At 51.5% G+C, this 16,901-nt stretch overlaps 2 protein-coding genes across 4 annotated transcripts in view; both read left to right on the forward strand.

Annotated features, from left to right (window-relative positions):
• Aldh3b2l1 (aldehyde dehydrogenase 3 family, member B2 like 1) overlaps positions 1-9,401 on the forward strand; it is a 17,016-nt gene extending 7,615 nt beyond the window's left edge. The window contains exons 2-10 of one of the 2 annotated variants that reach the window (XM_063279792.1): positions 2,209-2,371; positions 2,761-2,871; positions 3,047-3,167; positions 3,286-3,371; positions 3,483-3,564; positions 3,870-4,256; positions 4,661-4,827; positions 7,404-7,503; positions 8,809-9,401. In XM_063279792.1, the coding sequence (XP_063135862.1) occupies positions 2,209-2,371; positions 2,761-2,871; positions 3,047-3,167; positions 3,286-3,371; positions 3,483-3,564; positions 3,870-4,256; positions 4,661-4,827; positions 7,404-7,503; positions 8,809-8,993 (1,402 nt within the window). In that variant the 3' untranslated portion in view covers positions 8,994-9,401. The remainder of the gene's footprint in view (positions 1-2,208; positions 2,372-2,760; positions 2,872-3,046; positions 3,168-3,285; positions 3,372-3,482; positions 3,565-3,869; positions 4,257-4,660; positions 4,828-7,403; positions 7,504-8,808) is intronic. The other variant, XM_039101310.2, reaches the window with a different exon arrangement.
• Aldh3b2 (aldehyde dehydrogenase 3 family, member B2) overlaps positions 9,049-16,901 on the forward strand; it is a 14,439-nt gene continuing 6,586 nt past the window's right edge. Inside the window, exon 1 of one of the 2 annotated variants that reach the window (XM_039101313.1) lies at positions 9,049-9,161. In XM_039101313.1, coding sequence (XP_038957241.1) covers positions 9,147-9,161 — 15 coding nt within the window. In that variant the 5' untranslated portion in view covers positions 9,049-9,146. Of the gene's footprint in view, positions 9,162-11,813; positions 11,984-16,901 lie in introns of those variants that run through there. The other variant, XM_063279813.1, reaches the window with a different exon arrangement.

The raw sequence follows: 16,901 nt of genomic DNA on the forward strand, positions 1-16,901 counted from the left end.
TCACCAAGGCCCAACCCAGCATGAGTGACAGCTCCCAAAATCTGGGAAGCCTACTCAGGAGGCAGAAGCAGGCAGATCTCTATGACTTCAAGGTTAGCCCGGTGTTTGGAGCAAGTTTTAGGACAGCCAAGGCTACACAGAAAAATGCTGTTTTGGGGTGAGGGAGTTGGGAAACTGGAACACACTCAGCAGCCTTCAGGCAACTCAGTGGGTTGGGAAGCGTCCTTTCCATGTGGCTCCATTGGCCTCAGTCTCTTTTGGTCAGATCTGATTCTCCTGCAGTGTTCTCTGCAATGGGACTGTACTCATCTCTACTCATGTTGGCAGGGACACAGCACGCACACACGCGCGCGCACACACACACACACACACACACACACACACACACCACATACCACACACACACCACATACCACACACACACCACATATCACACACACACACACACATACACACACACCACATACCACACACACACCACATACCACACACACGCACACACACACACACATACACATACACACACACACCACATACTACACACACACCACATACCACACACACACACACACACACCACATACCACACACACACCACATACCACACACACGCGCACACACACACACACATACACATACACACACACACCACATACCACACACACACCACATACCACACACACATACACACATCACCCACACACATACACATACACACACACCACACACACACCACACACACACCACATACCACACACACACACACACACACACCACATACCACACACACATACACACATCACCCACACACATACACATACACACACACAACACACACATACACAACCCTCCCACACACCACACACACCACACACACACCACACACTCACACAACCCACACACACACCACACACTCACACAACCCACACACACGCACACACACACACACACCACATACCACACACACACACACACACACACACCACATACCACACACACACACACACACACCACATACCACACACACACCACATACCACACACACACACACCACATACCACACGCACACACACGCACACACACGCACACACACGCACACACATGCACACACACCACATACCACACACACACACACACACACCACATACCACACACACATACACACATCACACACACATACACATACACACACAACACACACATACACAACCCTCCCACACACACCACACACACACCACACACTCACACAACCCACACACACCACATACCACACACACACACACACACCAAGTACCACACACCCACCACATACCACACACACATACACACATCACCCACACACATACACATACACACACAACACACACATACACAACCCTCCCACACACACCACACACACACCACATACCACACACACATACACACATCACACACACATACACATACACACACAACACACACATACACAACCCTCCCACACACACCACACACTCACACAACCCACACACCACACATACACACACACAACACACACACACATACCACACAGACACATACACATATACACACATACACACACATATACATACACACATACACCACACACACACACACACACAAAACACACACACAACCCACACACGCACAACACACACACATACACACATACACACACCATACACAGCACACACACACAGGGCGGTGCGGGGAGGTGTCTGCTGCATCAGCTCAGGTATATAGTAGCCCCGTGAGCTTTGGTAACCTGTGTTTGATTGCTGGGACCCACTGGAAAGTGGAAAGAGAGAACCAACTACAAATCTGACTTCTGACCTTCACATACAGGTGGTATGAGTGCCTCTCTTCATGCCCAATAATAAATAAAATTTAAAAGAAAAAAGGAAGCTATGAACTTGCTTATTTCAAACAACTACAAACAAAAAATCATAAAAATAAAACCAAAATCAGAAATACACAGTAAGCACATGTGCATACAACTCTATTATGTACCGACTGGTTGGCCCCCTCTGGTCCATCCATCCCTTGGGAGGGATGTGAAACTCAGGGTTGGAGGACAGGGCTTGGAGAAGATGGGAAAGTAGGGTGTGTCCGATGTGTATTGGGAGGCTGCCTTGGGCCCTGGGGCTGAAGAAGCTCTCCCCAAAGGTTGACAGGAACACAAACTATCAATAAACACTGCCCCATCCTGCAGGGCAGGCCCCTCTGAGGCTACACTGCACACACTGCGGGAGGCCTTCAATGCAGGGCGGACTCGGCCTGCTGAGTTCCGGACAGCCCAGCTGCAAGGCCTGGGCCGCTTCTTGAAGGACAACAAGCAGCTGCTGCAGGATGCACTGGCTAAGGATGTGGGCAAGGTACTGTATGGGAAGCGGATGGGGCACCTGGATGGGGCAGCTATGCCCTTCCCAAGCTGGGCCACATCCTTTGTGACATCTTGTGCCCCTGAGGAGGAGCAAACCTGCCAGTTTATTTAATCCTTGCTCTATGCACAGACTGCAACATTAAAGAAACACACAGAGCACCTCTAACACACCAGCGTAACAGCTGTTCTCAGGTCACAAACTAGGAAACAGGCACTCAGTGTTAAGTTGCTTGCCCAAAGTCTCAGTAGAGGCAGTTGCAGTCCAGGATCAGTCCCCATGGCACCACCACACACTGTTTATAAGCTCAAAGGAACTGTCTCAAGCCCTAGCCAAGCCGGAGACCCCAGCCCAGCCTTGAATCTGACCTCCCCACCCCACAGTCAGCCTTCGAGTCAGACATGAGTGAGATCATCCTGTGTCAGAACGAGGTGGACCTGGCCCTCAAGAACCTGCAGACGTGGATGAAGGACGAGTCTGTGTCCACCAACTTTGTGAGCCCTGTTGACTGAGGGATGGCGGGTGAAGGTGGCAGTGGGGCGGCAGGGCACAGGGTAGCCTGCCCCAGGCCAGTCTGCTCATTTGGGGACTCTGTCACCCAGGGAGTATGTGTGGGTGTGGGTGTGGGCTCCTACCCATCGTGCACGTGACTGTGGTTCTGCATCCTAGCTCACGAAGTTCAGCTCAGCCTTCATCCGGAAAGAGCCCTTTGGCCTGGTACTTATCATCGCTCCCTGGAATTATCCTCTGAACTTGATGATCATGCCTCTAGTGGGGGCCATTGCTGCAGGTGAGTGGGGCTCTGAGCCCTCCTAGTCTGGTGATCCCTCCCTAAGAAGGCTTCCAGGGTTCTGTGGAGGGTGCAAGCACCCGCCTCTCCTCTCTACTTCCCCATTGGCTCCTGGCAGGAAACTGTGTGGTGCTGAAGCCATCAGAAATGAGCAAGAACACAGAGAAGGTGCTGGCAGAGCTGCTACCCCAGTATCTGGACCAGGTGAGCACAGTTCTGCCTATCAGGCAGCCGGCATCCCCCCACCTTGTCCTGGCTGGTGGGGATGTCCTCCTGCCCTGGGTCTGCCTCCTGAGCTGTCTTCACGCCTTGTAGAGCTGCTTTGCTGTGGTGCTGGGTGGGCCCGAGGAGACCGGGCAGCTGCTGAAGCACAAATTTGACTACATCTTCTTCACAGGTAAGGACAGCCCCGTCCAGCATCCTGGGGAAGGGAGACAGCAGATAACACAGTGGGAAAGCAATGTGGGGCAAGGCCATAAGCCAGGGGAGGGGGTGAGTAAGAGGTGGAGGTGTCCCTGAGGATGGCTCTCCAGGCCCTCTGAGAATCTTGGAGATTGGCTCCTGGGCGGCCGGGATGGGGGCAGACTCTCGGACGTAGGTGGAACAGCCCAGAGCTTGTGTTGAGAAAGGGCTCTGTGGAGAGAGGAGGCCAAAGTTGATGCCTAGACCAGTTGACCAGGTGCCTCTCGACCATGTTCTCAGGGAGCCCTCGGGTAGGCAAGATCGTCATGGCTGCTGCTGCCAAACACCTGACGCCCATCACCCTGGAGCTGGGGGGTAAGAACCCCTGCTATGTGGATGACAACTGCGACCCCCAGACAGTGGCCAACCGTGTGGCCTGGTTCCGCTACTTTAACGCCGGCCAGACCTGTGTGGCCCCGGATTATGTCCTGTGTAGCCAGGAGATGCAGGAGCGGCTGGTGCCCGCCCTGCAGAATGCCATCACGCGTTTCTATGGAGACAACCCACAGACCTCCCCCAACCTGGGCAGAATCATCAACCAGAAGCATTTCGAGCGGCTCCAGGGATTGCTGGGCTGTGGCCGTGTGGCCATCGGGGGCCAGAGCGATGAGGGGGAGCGCTACATTGGTGAGTCTCCTGCCCTGTCACTGGCACAGGGCCCTGCTGGGCTGAGGCATTTCCATACTGGAGGGGCTTCTCTGAGCCCATAACTGAGTTCTAGCTTTTGGTGCTAGGAGCCCCCACACTGTGGTTTTTGGTCTGTGACTCCTCAATTCTAAACATCTGTCCCACAGCTCAAACCTTCTGAGCTACATCCCTGTTCTAGGTACTCAGAGTGTGGTTTAAATTCCTGCCCAACCCTCTATTGTCCCATATCCCAGAAGGTAGAATCCCAGACACTGAGTCTCGAGTCCTCATAAATCAGCCCCTGAGGTTCCCCATCCTGGAATCCAAGCTCTCTCACCCTCACAGGCCCTGCCCTTCTGCAAGTCCTGCCTATGGAGAGGCTGAGTCGACTCCTGTGTCCACAGCCCCCACAGTGTTAGTGGATGTGCAGGAGACAGAGCCCGTGATGCAGGAGGAGATCTTTGGACCCATCCTGCCCCTGGTGACTGTGAGGAACCTGGATGAGGCGATTGAGTTCATCAACCGGAGGGAGAAGCCACTTGCGCTGTATGCCTATTCCAACAATGTGGAGGTGGGTGACATTTCCAGAAGTGGACTATGGGATAAGAGGAGCCCTCTGCACAGTCACAGAATTTTAGGGATGGTGGCTTCTTAGGCTCTGTCCTTTCCCTCCCTCTTAGAAGGCACTGAGGTCCCCTTCCACATCCTATGGAGACCACACTGGTTTTCCTGTGCACCACATCTGACTGAACCTAGGATCCTTTTTTTTTTTTTTTTTTTTTTTTTTTGAGTCAAGGTCTTATGTAGCCAGACCTCATACTCACTGTGTAGCTGAGATGGCTTCAAGCTCCTGGTTCTCCTGTCTTCACATCATAGTTCTGTGAAAACGGAGGTTCACACCGTCTCTGGTTTCAGGAGCTGAGAAAGCGCTGCCAAGCAAGCTCCATCCCCAAGCCCTCAGCACTGGTGTTGTACATGCTTCTTTTTTTTTTTTTTTTTTTTTTTTAATAATTAACTTGAGTATTTCTTATTTACATTTCAAGTGTTATTCCCTTTCCCGGTTTCCGGGCAAACATCCCCCTAATCCCTCCCCCTCCCCTTCTTTATGGGTGTTCCCCTCCCCACTCCCCATCCTCCCCCCATTGCTGCCCTCCCCCCAACAATCTAGTTCACTGGGGGTTCAGTCTTAGCAGGACCCAGGGCTTCCCCTTCCACTGGTGCTCTTACTAGAATATTCATTGCTACCTATGAGGTCATAGTCCAGGGTCAGTCCATGTATAGTCTTTAGGTAGTGGCTTAGTCCCTGGAAGCTCTGGTTGCTTGGCATTGTTGTACATATGGGGTCTCGAGCCCCTTCAAGCTCTTCCAGTTCTTTCTCTGATTCCTTCAACGGGGGTCCTATTCTCCTTTTTTCTTTTTTTCGGAGCTGGGGACCGAACCCAGGGCCTTGAGCTTGCTAGGCAAGCACTCTACCACTGAGCTAAATCCCCAACCCCGGGGGTCCTATTCTCAATTCAGTGGTTTGCTGCTGGCATTCGCCCCTGTATTTGCTGTATTCTGGCTGTGTCTCTCAGGAGCGATCTACATCTGTCTCCTGTCGGCCTGCACTTCTTTGCTTCATCCATCTTGTCTAATTGGATGGTTGTATATGTATGGGCCACATGTGGGGCAGGCTCTGAATGGGTGTTCCTTCTGTGTCTGTTTTAATCTTTGCCTCTCTATTCCCTGCCAAGGGTATTCTTGTTCCCCTTTTAAAGAAGGAGTGAAGCATTCATATTTTGATCATCCGTCTTGAGTTTCATTTGTTCTAGGCATCTAGGGTAATTCAAGCATTTGGGCTAATAGCCACTTATCAATTGTACGTGCTTCTTAACTTGAGAGTACATTTATGGAAAATCCACAAAGGCAGTAGATTTCCCATGTATTCCACACCCAGTTGCCCCATGAAGGGGCCTGGCACAGGTCAGAACCAGGAAAGGACCTCAGATATCACCACCACTGGCCCTCCATCTGTCCCCCCCACCCTCTCCCCTCCGTCTGTGCCCCTCCATCTGTGCTGCCCGTGCTTTTGATTCCTCAGGCTTTTAGGCCTCAGTCTGTGTGGTCAGATCTTTGTGCTACCCCAGTTTCTTGGTTCCTCTCAATTCAATAAAAGGCATAGGATTTCCAGAGAGTTTGCCCTGGAGGTAAAGGCTGCCTCTGAGTGCCAGAGAGCTACTCATGGCCAGGGAGATTAATAGGTACTTGTGCAAGGCCTTGTCTGCCAGTGTCACTGCTGGGAGCTGTCATACCTCTTCCTGAGTATTGAGGCAAACATCTAAGCTGACCTCTGGGGAGGTGGGAGAGGCTGCAGATCTTCAAAGGATGCCGATGAGTGGGCTCTGCAGGTATGATCCCAACTCCAGGGGGTGGGGGATTTTCCCCCAGAGCCATTCGTCTAGACAAAATGTGTGTGTGTGTGTGTGTGTGTGTGTGTGTGTGTGTGTGTGTGTGTAATTCGCATGTTTTATAAGGCAGTTTTTTAAAATTATTTATTTATATGAGTACACTATCGCTGTCTTCAGACACACCAGAAGAGGGCATCAGATTCCATTACAGATGGTTGTGAGCCACCATGTGGTTGTTGGGAATTGAACTCAGGACCTCTGGAAGAGCAGTAGTGCTCTTACCCGCTGAGCCATCTCCCCAGCCCCTGAGGCAGGTTCTTGTAGACTAGGTTGGTGTGTTGAGTTCTCTATGTAGCTTTAACTCCTGGGGCCAATGTTTATCAAGTTGGTAAGCCCAAGCTTGACCTTAGAGGCCCAAGATTGTCCCACAAGGGTGCTTACTTCTCTCTCCTTTCTCTCCTGCAGAACTGCCTCAGTTATAATAAGACTCAGTAGCCCACTTGTCCCCCTCCCCTGGGAAACCTCCATGACCACCTGGCACCTCACTATGCCTCCACTCTGCCTGTCTCTAGCCTCATGCCTTCCTCCTCAGGATTAGGTCCCAACACCCTGCCGGGGCCACTCACAGGCAAACACACAAGGAACATGTTCCCAGCATAGGGATCCAGGAGTCTGTCCTACAAGACCCCCTTGGACCTCAGGCCCTCACCAGAACAAAGCTCATCCAGGTGTGCTTTACAGGTTCCTCTTTCTCTCCCAGGTCATCAAACAGGTGTTGGCCCGGACCAGCAGTGGGAGCTTCTGCGGGAACGATGGCTTTATGCACATGACCCTGTCCAGCCTTCCTTTTGGAGGAGTGGGTAGGTGGTGACAGAGCTCTGCCCTCCTGGGCTGGTCCCCCACCTGCATCCCCATCCTGCTACTTGACCACACTAACTGCAGAAGATGCACCCCACTCTCAGTTCCCAGTGCAGTGGGCAGGAGCGGAAGCCCCTCTCCACTGAGTGTCCATCTAGCCTGCCTCCCTCCCACCTCTCTTCAGTCTGTGGTGGAAATTTTGTGTGGGTGAGGACCAGATAGGCTGTTTTGTGAGTTTTAAGAAAGCCCACCTAGGGGGGTTGGGGATTTAGCTCAGTGGTAGAGCGCTTGCCTAGCAAGCGCAAGGCCCTGGGTTGGGTCCTCAATTCCGGGGGCGGGAGGTGGGTGGGAAGAAAGCCCAGCTGTGGCCTTTAGCCAGCCGCTAAGCACCTTGACTTTCATCAAGCAACACTGGTCCTCGGCTGCCCATCCCCCACAGAGCCGTGGGTGTTTTCTAGTGATGGGGCTGCATACTTGCCCCTTCAGCCTTCCCATGTCCCTGTGAACATAGGCCTGGGGATCTCTACCTCCAGCAAGCCCCACTGGCAGAGGTGATCTTGGCAGGCACTTTCCCTCTGAACCCACTTCATTACTGAAAGGGTATCCTGTTCCTTCCACTTGGTAATTCTAAGTAGTGGGATGAGTGACAGATGGCCCTGGTCCCTCCTGGTCTGTCTTAGAGGACCTACTTCCTTCTCTCTCCCTCAGTTTTGTCTGCTGTGACAGCCATTGAGCTTGGTCCTAACATGTCACCAACTGCCAAGGCTCTTGTTGTCCCCAAGCCTGAATCCTTTGGGCTTTCACCTACAATATTCATCTGGTTGACTCCACAATCCTCTGGCCTCTTTCATTCCCAAAATCCCAGCTTCATGGCCCCTACTTCACCCAGCCATTCCCCATGTCTTCCCCAGCTGGGTCCTTGTCCCTTCCTAGACAGTGGGAGCTGTGAGACTGAAGATTCACTTAATTTCTATCAAAGCCCTAGAAGAAGGGTGCCAGCATCACTGCAGAATGAGGCAAAGTCACTTACTCAAGGTGGCATAGATATTAGGGACAAAGCTGGGGCCCATCCCCCACTCCCACCCCAGCAACCTGAGTTTAGAATATAATCCACTGGCCACTGTTTGCCTATCTTGCACCAACACCTGGTAAACTGGTGCTGGGGCTGGCTCAGGGCTCAGCCTTTTACATACAGTGCTTTATTTAACCCAATGGATGAATGGGGAAACAGGCTCAGAGCAAGGTCTGTATGATATCTTCTCAACTGTCCATGGAAGGGCTGACCCTATGTCCTATGCTGTCCACAGGATCGAGTGGGATGGGCAGGTACCACGGCAAGTTCTCCTTTGACACCTTTTCTAATCAGCGTGCCTGCCTGCTGAGCTGCTCTGGGATGGAAAAGCTTAATGACCTCCGTTACCCACCCTATAGTCCCCGTAGGCAACAGCTGCTAAGATGGGCTATGGGCTCCCAGAGCTGCTCCCTCCTGTGAATGTCACCTTGACTCCTCTCTCTTGCTGTTCTGCCCCAACATACCTGAGCTTTCAGTGGATTTCAAGTTCCCAGTGGTTCCTGAAAGGCCAGGTGTCTGGTCCAGCCTGTGAACACCCCACTTCTGGAACTCTTTCTGAACACACCTGCAGCCATGCAAAGCCTCCAGGTAGCTGGTCCAGCCCCTGCCTGTAGCACAGCACCCTCAGCAGCCTCCTGACCTTCTGCTTAGACAGAGAGATTCCCTCACCAAGTTTGGGCAGACCTGGTGACTGAGGGGGACTTTCTTTGTCAGATCATAGCAGGATCCCAAAAGACAGAGCAGTTGCTGACAACTCCTGGAGGGTGGCTTTGTCCCACCTGAAGTGACATGATCATGAACCCAGATCAGAATAATTGGTGGAATCTGTCTGAAGCGTGTTCATTAGTTACTTTCCTGTAGCTTCTATTGAATGCCCTGATATGCACAAGTTCAAGAAAAGATTCTCTTGTAGCTCATGGTCAGAGGGTTCGGTCAGCCTCAACATCTGATGAAGTTAAGGATCTTGCCAAGATCCTGGCCATCCACACAACATTCACTTCAGTCCCAGGCCCCTCATCAGAGGGAAGCAGAGGGTGAGAATGTAGTTCAGTTGTACAGTATTTTGTCAAGCATGTGAGAGACCAGGATTACTGAAGGAGGAAGATGTGTGTGGCGTGATGTGTTGTGAGGGAAGATAGAAAGGATTCAGTAGATGTGTCCTGAGACAAAGGTCATGTAAAGACAGAAGTCTGAGGAGGGGTGGCTACCAACCAAGGATGCTTGGCAGCCACCTGCAGCTGGAAGGGCAAGTGGCTCCTCCCGCACAGGCTTAGGGAACAGGCCTCAGCATATTTTTTTTCTTTTTCCCTCTCTGAGACAAAGTCTCAGTATGTAGTCTTGGCTGTCTTGGAACTCCTGGCAATCCTCCTGCCTGGGCTTCCTGAGAGCTAGAACTACAGGTGTGAGCCACCATATTCAGCATGGTTGTGGATTTTTGTCTTCAGTGTTGTGAGAGAGCACAGCTCTGCTGTCTCGGCCACTTTGGGACATTTGTCTCAGCAGCCTGGCACAGGACCGAGAGGGGTACAGGAAGCTCCCTAATGGTTTGATTCCACTCTGCCCATCGCTCTCAGGATCACAACTGTGCAGGTTCCTCCCTGGTTTGGTTTTCTTTAAAATGCTTCTCCACTAAGTCAGCTTCTCCACTGAGTCAGCTTCACACAGCCTGTAGCCTCCATACAGTGTAGCTACACAACTCAGGGTAGGAAGTCATCTTTGGGATCCACCTGCTACTCCTAGGCAAGGTCACCCCAGAGAAGCCATCTCATGTCCCCTCGGCTCCTACTGTGCTTCCTTCCTGGGCCCACATGGGCATTTAGCTCTGAAACTAACAAAGATTCATGGAGCAGAGGTTTGTACTGTGCTGTGGCTTCCACTGGCTGAGCTCCAAGCACAAGGAAAGGTTCTGCCAGACAACTTCTGATGGAGACTCCTTCTCTGCACCCCTGAACTGGGGGTGTGTTTGATGTCTGGGTTAGGGAGGAGTGGGGCATAGGGTATGGTCACCAGCGAGGGACAGTGGCAGGGCTGATCCCAGCCTCCTGCTTCTTAAACCCTAGGAGGTACTGGGTGAATGTGCACAGAAACAATGGGAGCCTCTGGTACCACAGCCCCAGAAACACTGACTTGTGCCTGAAGCTGTGAGCATGCCTTCTCACTCCCAGGACAGTCTCTCAGAAATCATGATATTAAAGGGCTGGGAGATGGCTCAGTGGTCAACAGCACTGGTTGCTCTCCCAGAGGACCTCAGCTTAGTTCCCAACACCCACATGGCCTGTTACACTGTGACTCCAGTTCCAGGGAATCTGATGCCCTCTCTGGCCTCTGTGGTTACCAGGTGTGCATGTGGTGCACAGATACATGCAAGAAGACCACATGCATGCACACACTACACATACACACATACACACATACACACATGCACACATGCACACACCACACATACATACACACACACACACCACACATACACACATACATACACACATACACACACCACACATACACACATACATACACACATACACACATACATACACACATACACACATACATACACACACCACACATACATACATACATACATACATACATACATACATACATACACACATATACACATACATACATACACAGACAGTAAGCTCAGAGAGGCTAAATAATTTGACTAGGATCTCACAGTAAATAGGAAATAAATACGTGACATTCCCCCATTGGAACAATCCCCCTGCCTGCGGAGTCTCCTCTACAACTCTAAGTGCCCTTTCCCCTACTCCCCTACTCCATGTGTGTCATTTGGTCACAGGAGAGTGAAAGAAAAATCCCACACTTTTTTTCTTCTAGACAGGGACACTCTCATTGTGTGCGTTTCTCTCTCTCTCTCTCTCTCTCTCTCTCTCTCTCTCTCTCTCTGCGTGTGTGTGTGTGTGTGTGTGTGTGTGTGTGTGTGTGTGTGTGTGTGTATACACGTGCGCACACACATGGGCATGTGGGAGGAGATGATTTAGCCCCAGGAGTCTTCCTGGAGGCCACATTGCTCTCAGGAACCTGATGAAGTCTGTCTTCACCTCCGACTCCCATGACTTTTCTCCTTACTTGCTAACTCCTTTCATCGTCTCCAGAACTTTCAGACCAACGGAGGAGCCTGTACAGCCTGTCATTCCAGTTCCCTAGAGCTGTGCCCAGGAGGCAGGGAGGGACGGAGGGAGGGCCCTGGGTTTAGGAGACAGCTGCCCCACCCATCATTCGTTAGAGCTTCAAGATCAGGCCCTGCACTGCCAGGTAGGGCAAGGCAGTGTGGTCCCACCTAGAAGGATCGGCCGAGGCAAGAAAGAGCCTGGCTAAAATAGGAGCCGCACATCTGGAACCAGAATGTCTGCTGCGGACACAGGCTCGGAGCCCTGTCAGGGGTAGGTGGGGCCGCTGGCACTGGTGACAAAGGGGCTTCACTACAAAAGGCCTTGGGTGGGGGACAGTTCTGCTGGGAATGGGATATGGAGTCACTGGTGAAGGGCAGGGCCAGGAGCTGAGGGTTTGAGGCCAGCAATGAGCCTTGGTCAGTACTCATTACAACAGGACAGGTGGCCTAGATCAGAGGTACACAGTCATCTGCCTTGTTCTTCTGAGCCTCACATTCCAGTTACACATAGGAAACACCCAAGAGTCCCAGGCCCATCCTGTCTGGAGGAGCTCCGCGCTGCTAAGGTGGCAGTCACACAAGCAGATGGAGATCTGGCAAGGGACACCAGAGCTGTGACCAGAGTTAGAAAAGAGGGGACGTCTTAGAAGGCAAGGCCAGAGCTGAGAATTGTATTTGTTTGAGTCAGGGTCTTACTGTGTAGTCCTGGCTGTCCTGGAATTCATTATGTAGACCAGACTGGCCTCAAACTTACAGAGATCTGTTTGCCTCTGCCTTTGGAATGCTGGTATGCATTACCACACCCAATCTAGTTTTAGGTTTAAAAAGCTACGTGACCAGTGGGGCTCAGTGGCATACACCTGTAATCTCAGCTCTCTAGATGCTGAGGTAAAAGGAGCATGAATTCAAGGACAGCCTAGACTGCATTGGGAGAAAACAGTGGGTCTGGGGATGGCAGAGGGCTTGCCTAGAGTGCATCAGGCTGTGTCTGATTCCCAGGACTGCATACACTGAGCGTAATGGCACTTGTCTAATCCCAGTACTTGGAAGGTAGGAGCAGAAGCATGAGGGTCAGGGGTTCTAGGTCATCCTTTGCTAAATATCAAATTCAAGGCTGACATGAGCTACACAAGATCCCTTCTTTATCCCACTCCCTGCCCAAAGTGATGGCAGCACACACCTTTAATCCCAGCACTCCAAGCCAAGGTGGGTGGAGCTCTGTGAGCCTAGGCCAGCCTGATGCACATAGAGAGTGCCAGGTCAGTCAGAGCTACATAGCGAGGCCAAGACTCATTTTAAAAAAAAGTGTTGTTCACTATGGATCTAAAAATGTTGCAGTCTCTTGGAAAATCTGGAAGCAACTGAAAGGTGTAGAGGAGATGATAAAAGCCATGTGACTAGAAGCTCAGCATGGTGGCACACCTCCAGACCCAGAAGCAGGGGATTGCTTCAAGTTCAAGGCTGTGCAGTGAGATCCTGCCCCTCCCCACACCCCACACAGTGATTCCCTCACATCCAAACAAAAGCCAGCTGGGCACGAACGTCCACCTGCTAAGCCACTGTTGGGAGGCAGAGACATGGATCCCGCTGGGTTGCAATGACTAGAGCATCTCAAGGAGTGAGGTCTGGGTTCAACCATGCATTCCGCCTCATTAAAGAAAGGGAACTGAGGAAGACAGCAGGTGTCAACCTCTGGTCTCCACATCTCCACACACACTGCAAGCAGTCACTCATATGTATGAACACACGTGCCACACATATATGCACACATAACTCCCCCTCCCACGCACATACCAAATGGGACACATACTGGAACATGGTCATAGGGTTGGTGTAGGAGAGAGCTGTGAGGACTGAAAAACACCCACTCTCAGAAGCTTGAGGTTGCTGCTCTCATTTCCTTTCTGTCAACTTGATAAAACACTCTGTCCAGAAGCACCTTAGAGGAGAAAAGGACTGATGTCATCTTACAGGTCAGAGACCATCACTGCCATCAATGCCAGTGATAACTCAACATCAAGGAAAAACAGCAGAAACAATGGAGGATTCTGCTTTCTAATTAGCATACAGGCTTATCCTCAGCTACCTTTCTTACATAGGCCAGGACCACCTATCTAGGGAATGGTGTCACCCATAGTGGGCTATGCCTTTCTATATCAACTAACAATCAAAACAATCACACACAAGCAAATCTGGTTTGGGCAATCGCTCATTTGTGACTCCCTTCTCAAGTGACCTTAGGCTGTGTCAGGTTGACAGTCAAAGTTAACTGGGACAAATCAGGTGGACTCTCTGAGCTTCACTTTGTCATCAGTATGGAGTAATGATACATACTATGAGGTTTAAATAAGATGAGACATGCCACCCCTCTGTCCAAATGCCTGTTCTGCCTTTTTTCCAGCCTTGCACTGTGTTGTATTTGGTGTTCACAGAATCTACCCTGGTTCCCCGTGAAGCAACTCCCATCAAGACAACTGTCCCTGTTACACCCCATTTCTCACACTCTGCACCCCAAGGACCTTGCCCTGCTATCCCACATCCACAGTGCACAACATCCCTGTGTCTTCACTGCAGTTAGAGCGGAGATGATGGCTCTCTGGTCTGCCTCTGGAGATGCCTATGGTGCTGATGCCTCTGGAGATGCCTATGGTGCTGATCCTGTATAATTACAGACTCGTGCCATGTAAGCGACACGTCAGTCAGTGACAGTCAGTGAGCACAACAGTAATCCTACAGATTATAATTGAGCTGAGAGGAGTAGGCTGCCCCACATTAAGGCGCCCCAGGGGCCTTACTACATCCCAGGTTCAGCCCCAGGAAGGCAGGAGGAAGGATGGACACTGTGAGAACCATGGGCAACGTGACCAGGAGCTCATGGAGCCTGGGCAGGGGGCATCGTGAGGGCTGGTGACATGGCTCCCAGAAGGAGCGAGAAGGCATAGAGTCTAGGCCAATTGTTCCAGTTGTCCAGGGGGTGGGGAACCAAGTAGCCCCAGGCAGGCCCAGGTCCTCCAGGGAACCTCTGCAGGGAATGGACCCTGGTCTTCCTGGCTAGGGGTCTAGGTGGGGACTCCCCCAGGTCTGGCTGTATGGAAGGAGGGCCTGGGTCTCCATTCAGGCCTGACAGGAGGAGAGTCTGCTCAGGGACAGTCCTGAAGGCCCCAGGGGAGAGGGACCTGAATGTGGAGGCCTCAACTGGGAAATCAGCAGCTCTGTCTCTCATGGGAGGAGGACAAGTCTGCACTCTCCTGTCTCCCCACATTCCTCAGCTGGGACAGCCCCTGAGAGCCTGCAGTGGCTACTCAATTTAGCCTCTTGTTCTTTTTTTTTTTTTTCTTCTTTTTTTCAGAGCTGGTGACCGAACCCAGGGCCTTGCGCTTGCTAGGCAAGCGCTCTACCACTGAGCTAAATTGCCAATCCCGCCTCTTGTTCTTTTTTTTTTTTTTTTTTTTTTTTTGGTTCTTTTTTTCGGAGCTGGGGACCGAACCCAGGGCCTTGCGCTTCCTAGGCAAGCGCTCTACCACTGAGCTAAATCCCCAACCTCCCGCCTCTTGTTCTTAAGAACAGGCTCTGTCCTGAGAGTTCTGTCCACAGGGGGTGCTGTCCTGAAAATTCTGTCCACAGGGGGTGCTGTCCTGAGAGTTCTGTCCACAGGGGGTGCTGTCCTGAAAATTCTGTCCACAGGGGGTGCTGTCCTGAGAATTCTGTCCACAGGGGGTGCTGTCCTGAGAATTCTGCCAACAGGGGGCACTGTCCTGAGAGTTCTGTCCACAGGGGGCACTGTCCTGAGCATTCTGTCCACAGGGGGTGCTGTCCTGAGAGTTCTGTCCACAGGGGGTGCTGTCCTGAGAATTCTGTCCACAGGGGGTGCTGTCCTGAGAGTTCTGTCCACAGGGGATGCTGTCCTGAGAATTCTGTCCACAGGGGGTGCTGTCCTGAGAGTTCTGTCCACAGGGGGCACTGTCTGCAGAGATGCATGTCTGAATGTCTTTAACTAGGATGGTGACCTGCTGATATCCAGGGAGGATATAGGTGCTAATCGGGTAGGATCTCAAGGGTATTCAGTGAGGTACATTCTGTTCCCTCTCAGGGCTATGAGCCGGTCCCAACTGATATATTTTATAATGCAGTGATGAAGCAGCAGGAGGGGGCACCTTAGCTCATGCTGAAACACGCCCCCATAGGTATTAGCTATCCGATGGATCTAGTATGAAATCAAATTTATTTGGGACATGGGAAGGGGGTCTGGGAAAAGGAGTAGAGGCAAAATAGAAAGGGGACAGAGAAGGAAAGAAAGTGAGAGGAGAAAGAAAGGAAGATGCCGGCCAGCTAGGAACTCGGGACAGGTTTTGTGTGTGTGTGTGTGTGTGTGTGTGTGTGTGTGTGTGTGTGTGTGTGTGTGTGTAGGGGCAGGGGTGGTGGAGAGAAACTTGAACAGTTTTTAATATGTGAGCAGACTGGTACCTGGCTGTTGCTAGGTAACCATTGGGCAGAGCCTAGAGATAATGCCAACACCAACATGTGCTGTTCCTGTTCACACATGCAAAGCAATACCCACTCCCACCCAACTTACCACACAAGACACATATATACAGACACTCAAGTGTAAAGATTCACCCACTGACAGACGAGACGCTCCTTCCATGTCTGTAGACACTTGAAAATGGGCACGCTTGAATACAAATACACGAGCACAGGCACACACAGCACACACTGCCATATAAAGATCAGCTTCCTAGTCGGAGGCAATCCTGGGCTACTGTTGTGGCAAAACTTCTCCGGGGTGACAGAACGCATACATCTACTCACCCCAGATAGGAATACCATGACAAACCAAAGTATGAATACCACCGAAGTCCAACTTGAGGAAATGACTTTACAGATACTCACAGGAATATAGGTGAGGGGGTCACTTACAGGAGCAGAAATGGCTCAAAAACAGCCACCTCACCAAGGCCCAACCCAGCATGAGTGACAGCTCCCAAAATCTGGGAAGCCTACTCAGGAGGCAGAAGCAGGCAGATCTCTATGACTTCAAGGTTAGCCCGGTGTTTGGAGCAAGTTTTAGGACAGCCAAGGCTACACAGAAAAATGCTGTTTTGGGGTGAGGGAGTTGGGAAACTGGAACACACTCAGCAGCCTTCAGGCAACTCAGTGGGTTGGGAAGCGTCCTTTCCATGTGGCTCCAT

The sequence above is a fragment of the Rattus norvegicus genome, chromosome 1, assembly GCF_036323735.1.
Source record: "Rattus norvegicus strain BN/NHsdMcwi chromosome 1, GRCr8, whole genome shotgun sequence".
In the NCBI taxonomy this organism is placed as follows: domain Eukaryota; kingdom Metazoa; phylum Chordata; class Mammalia; order Rodentia; family Muridae; genus Rattus; species Rattus norvegicus.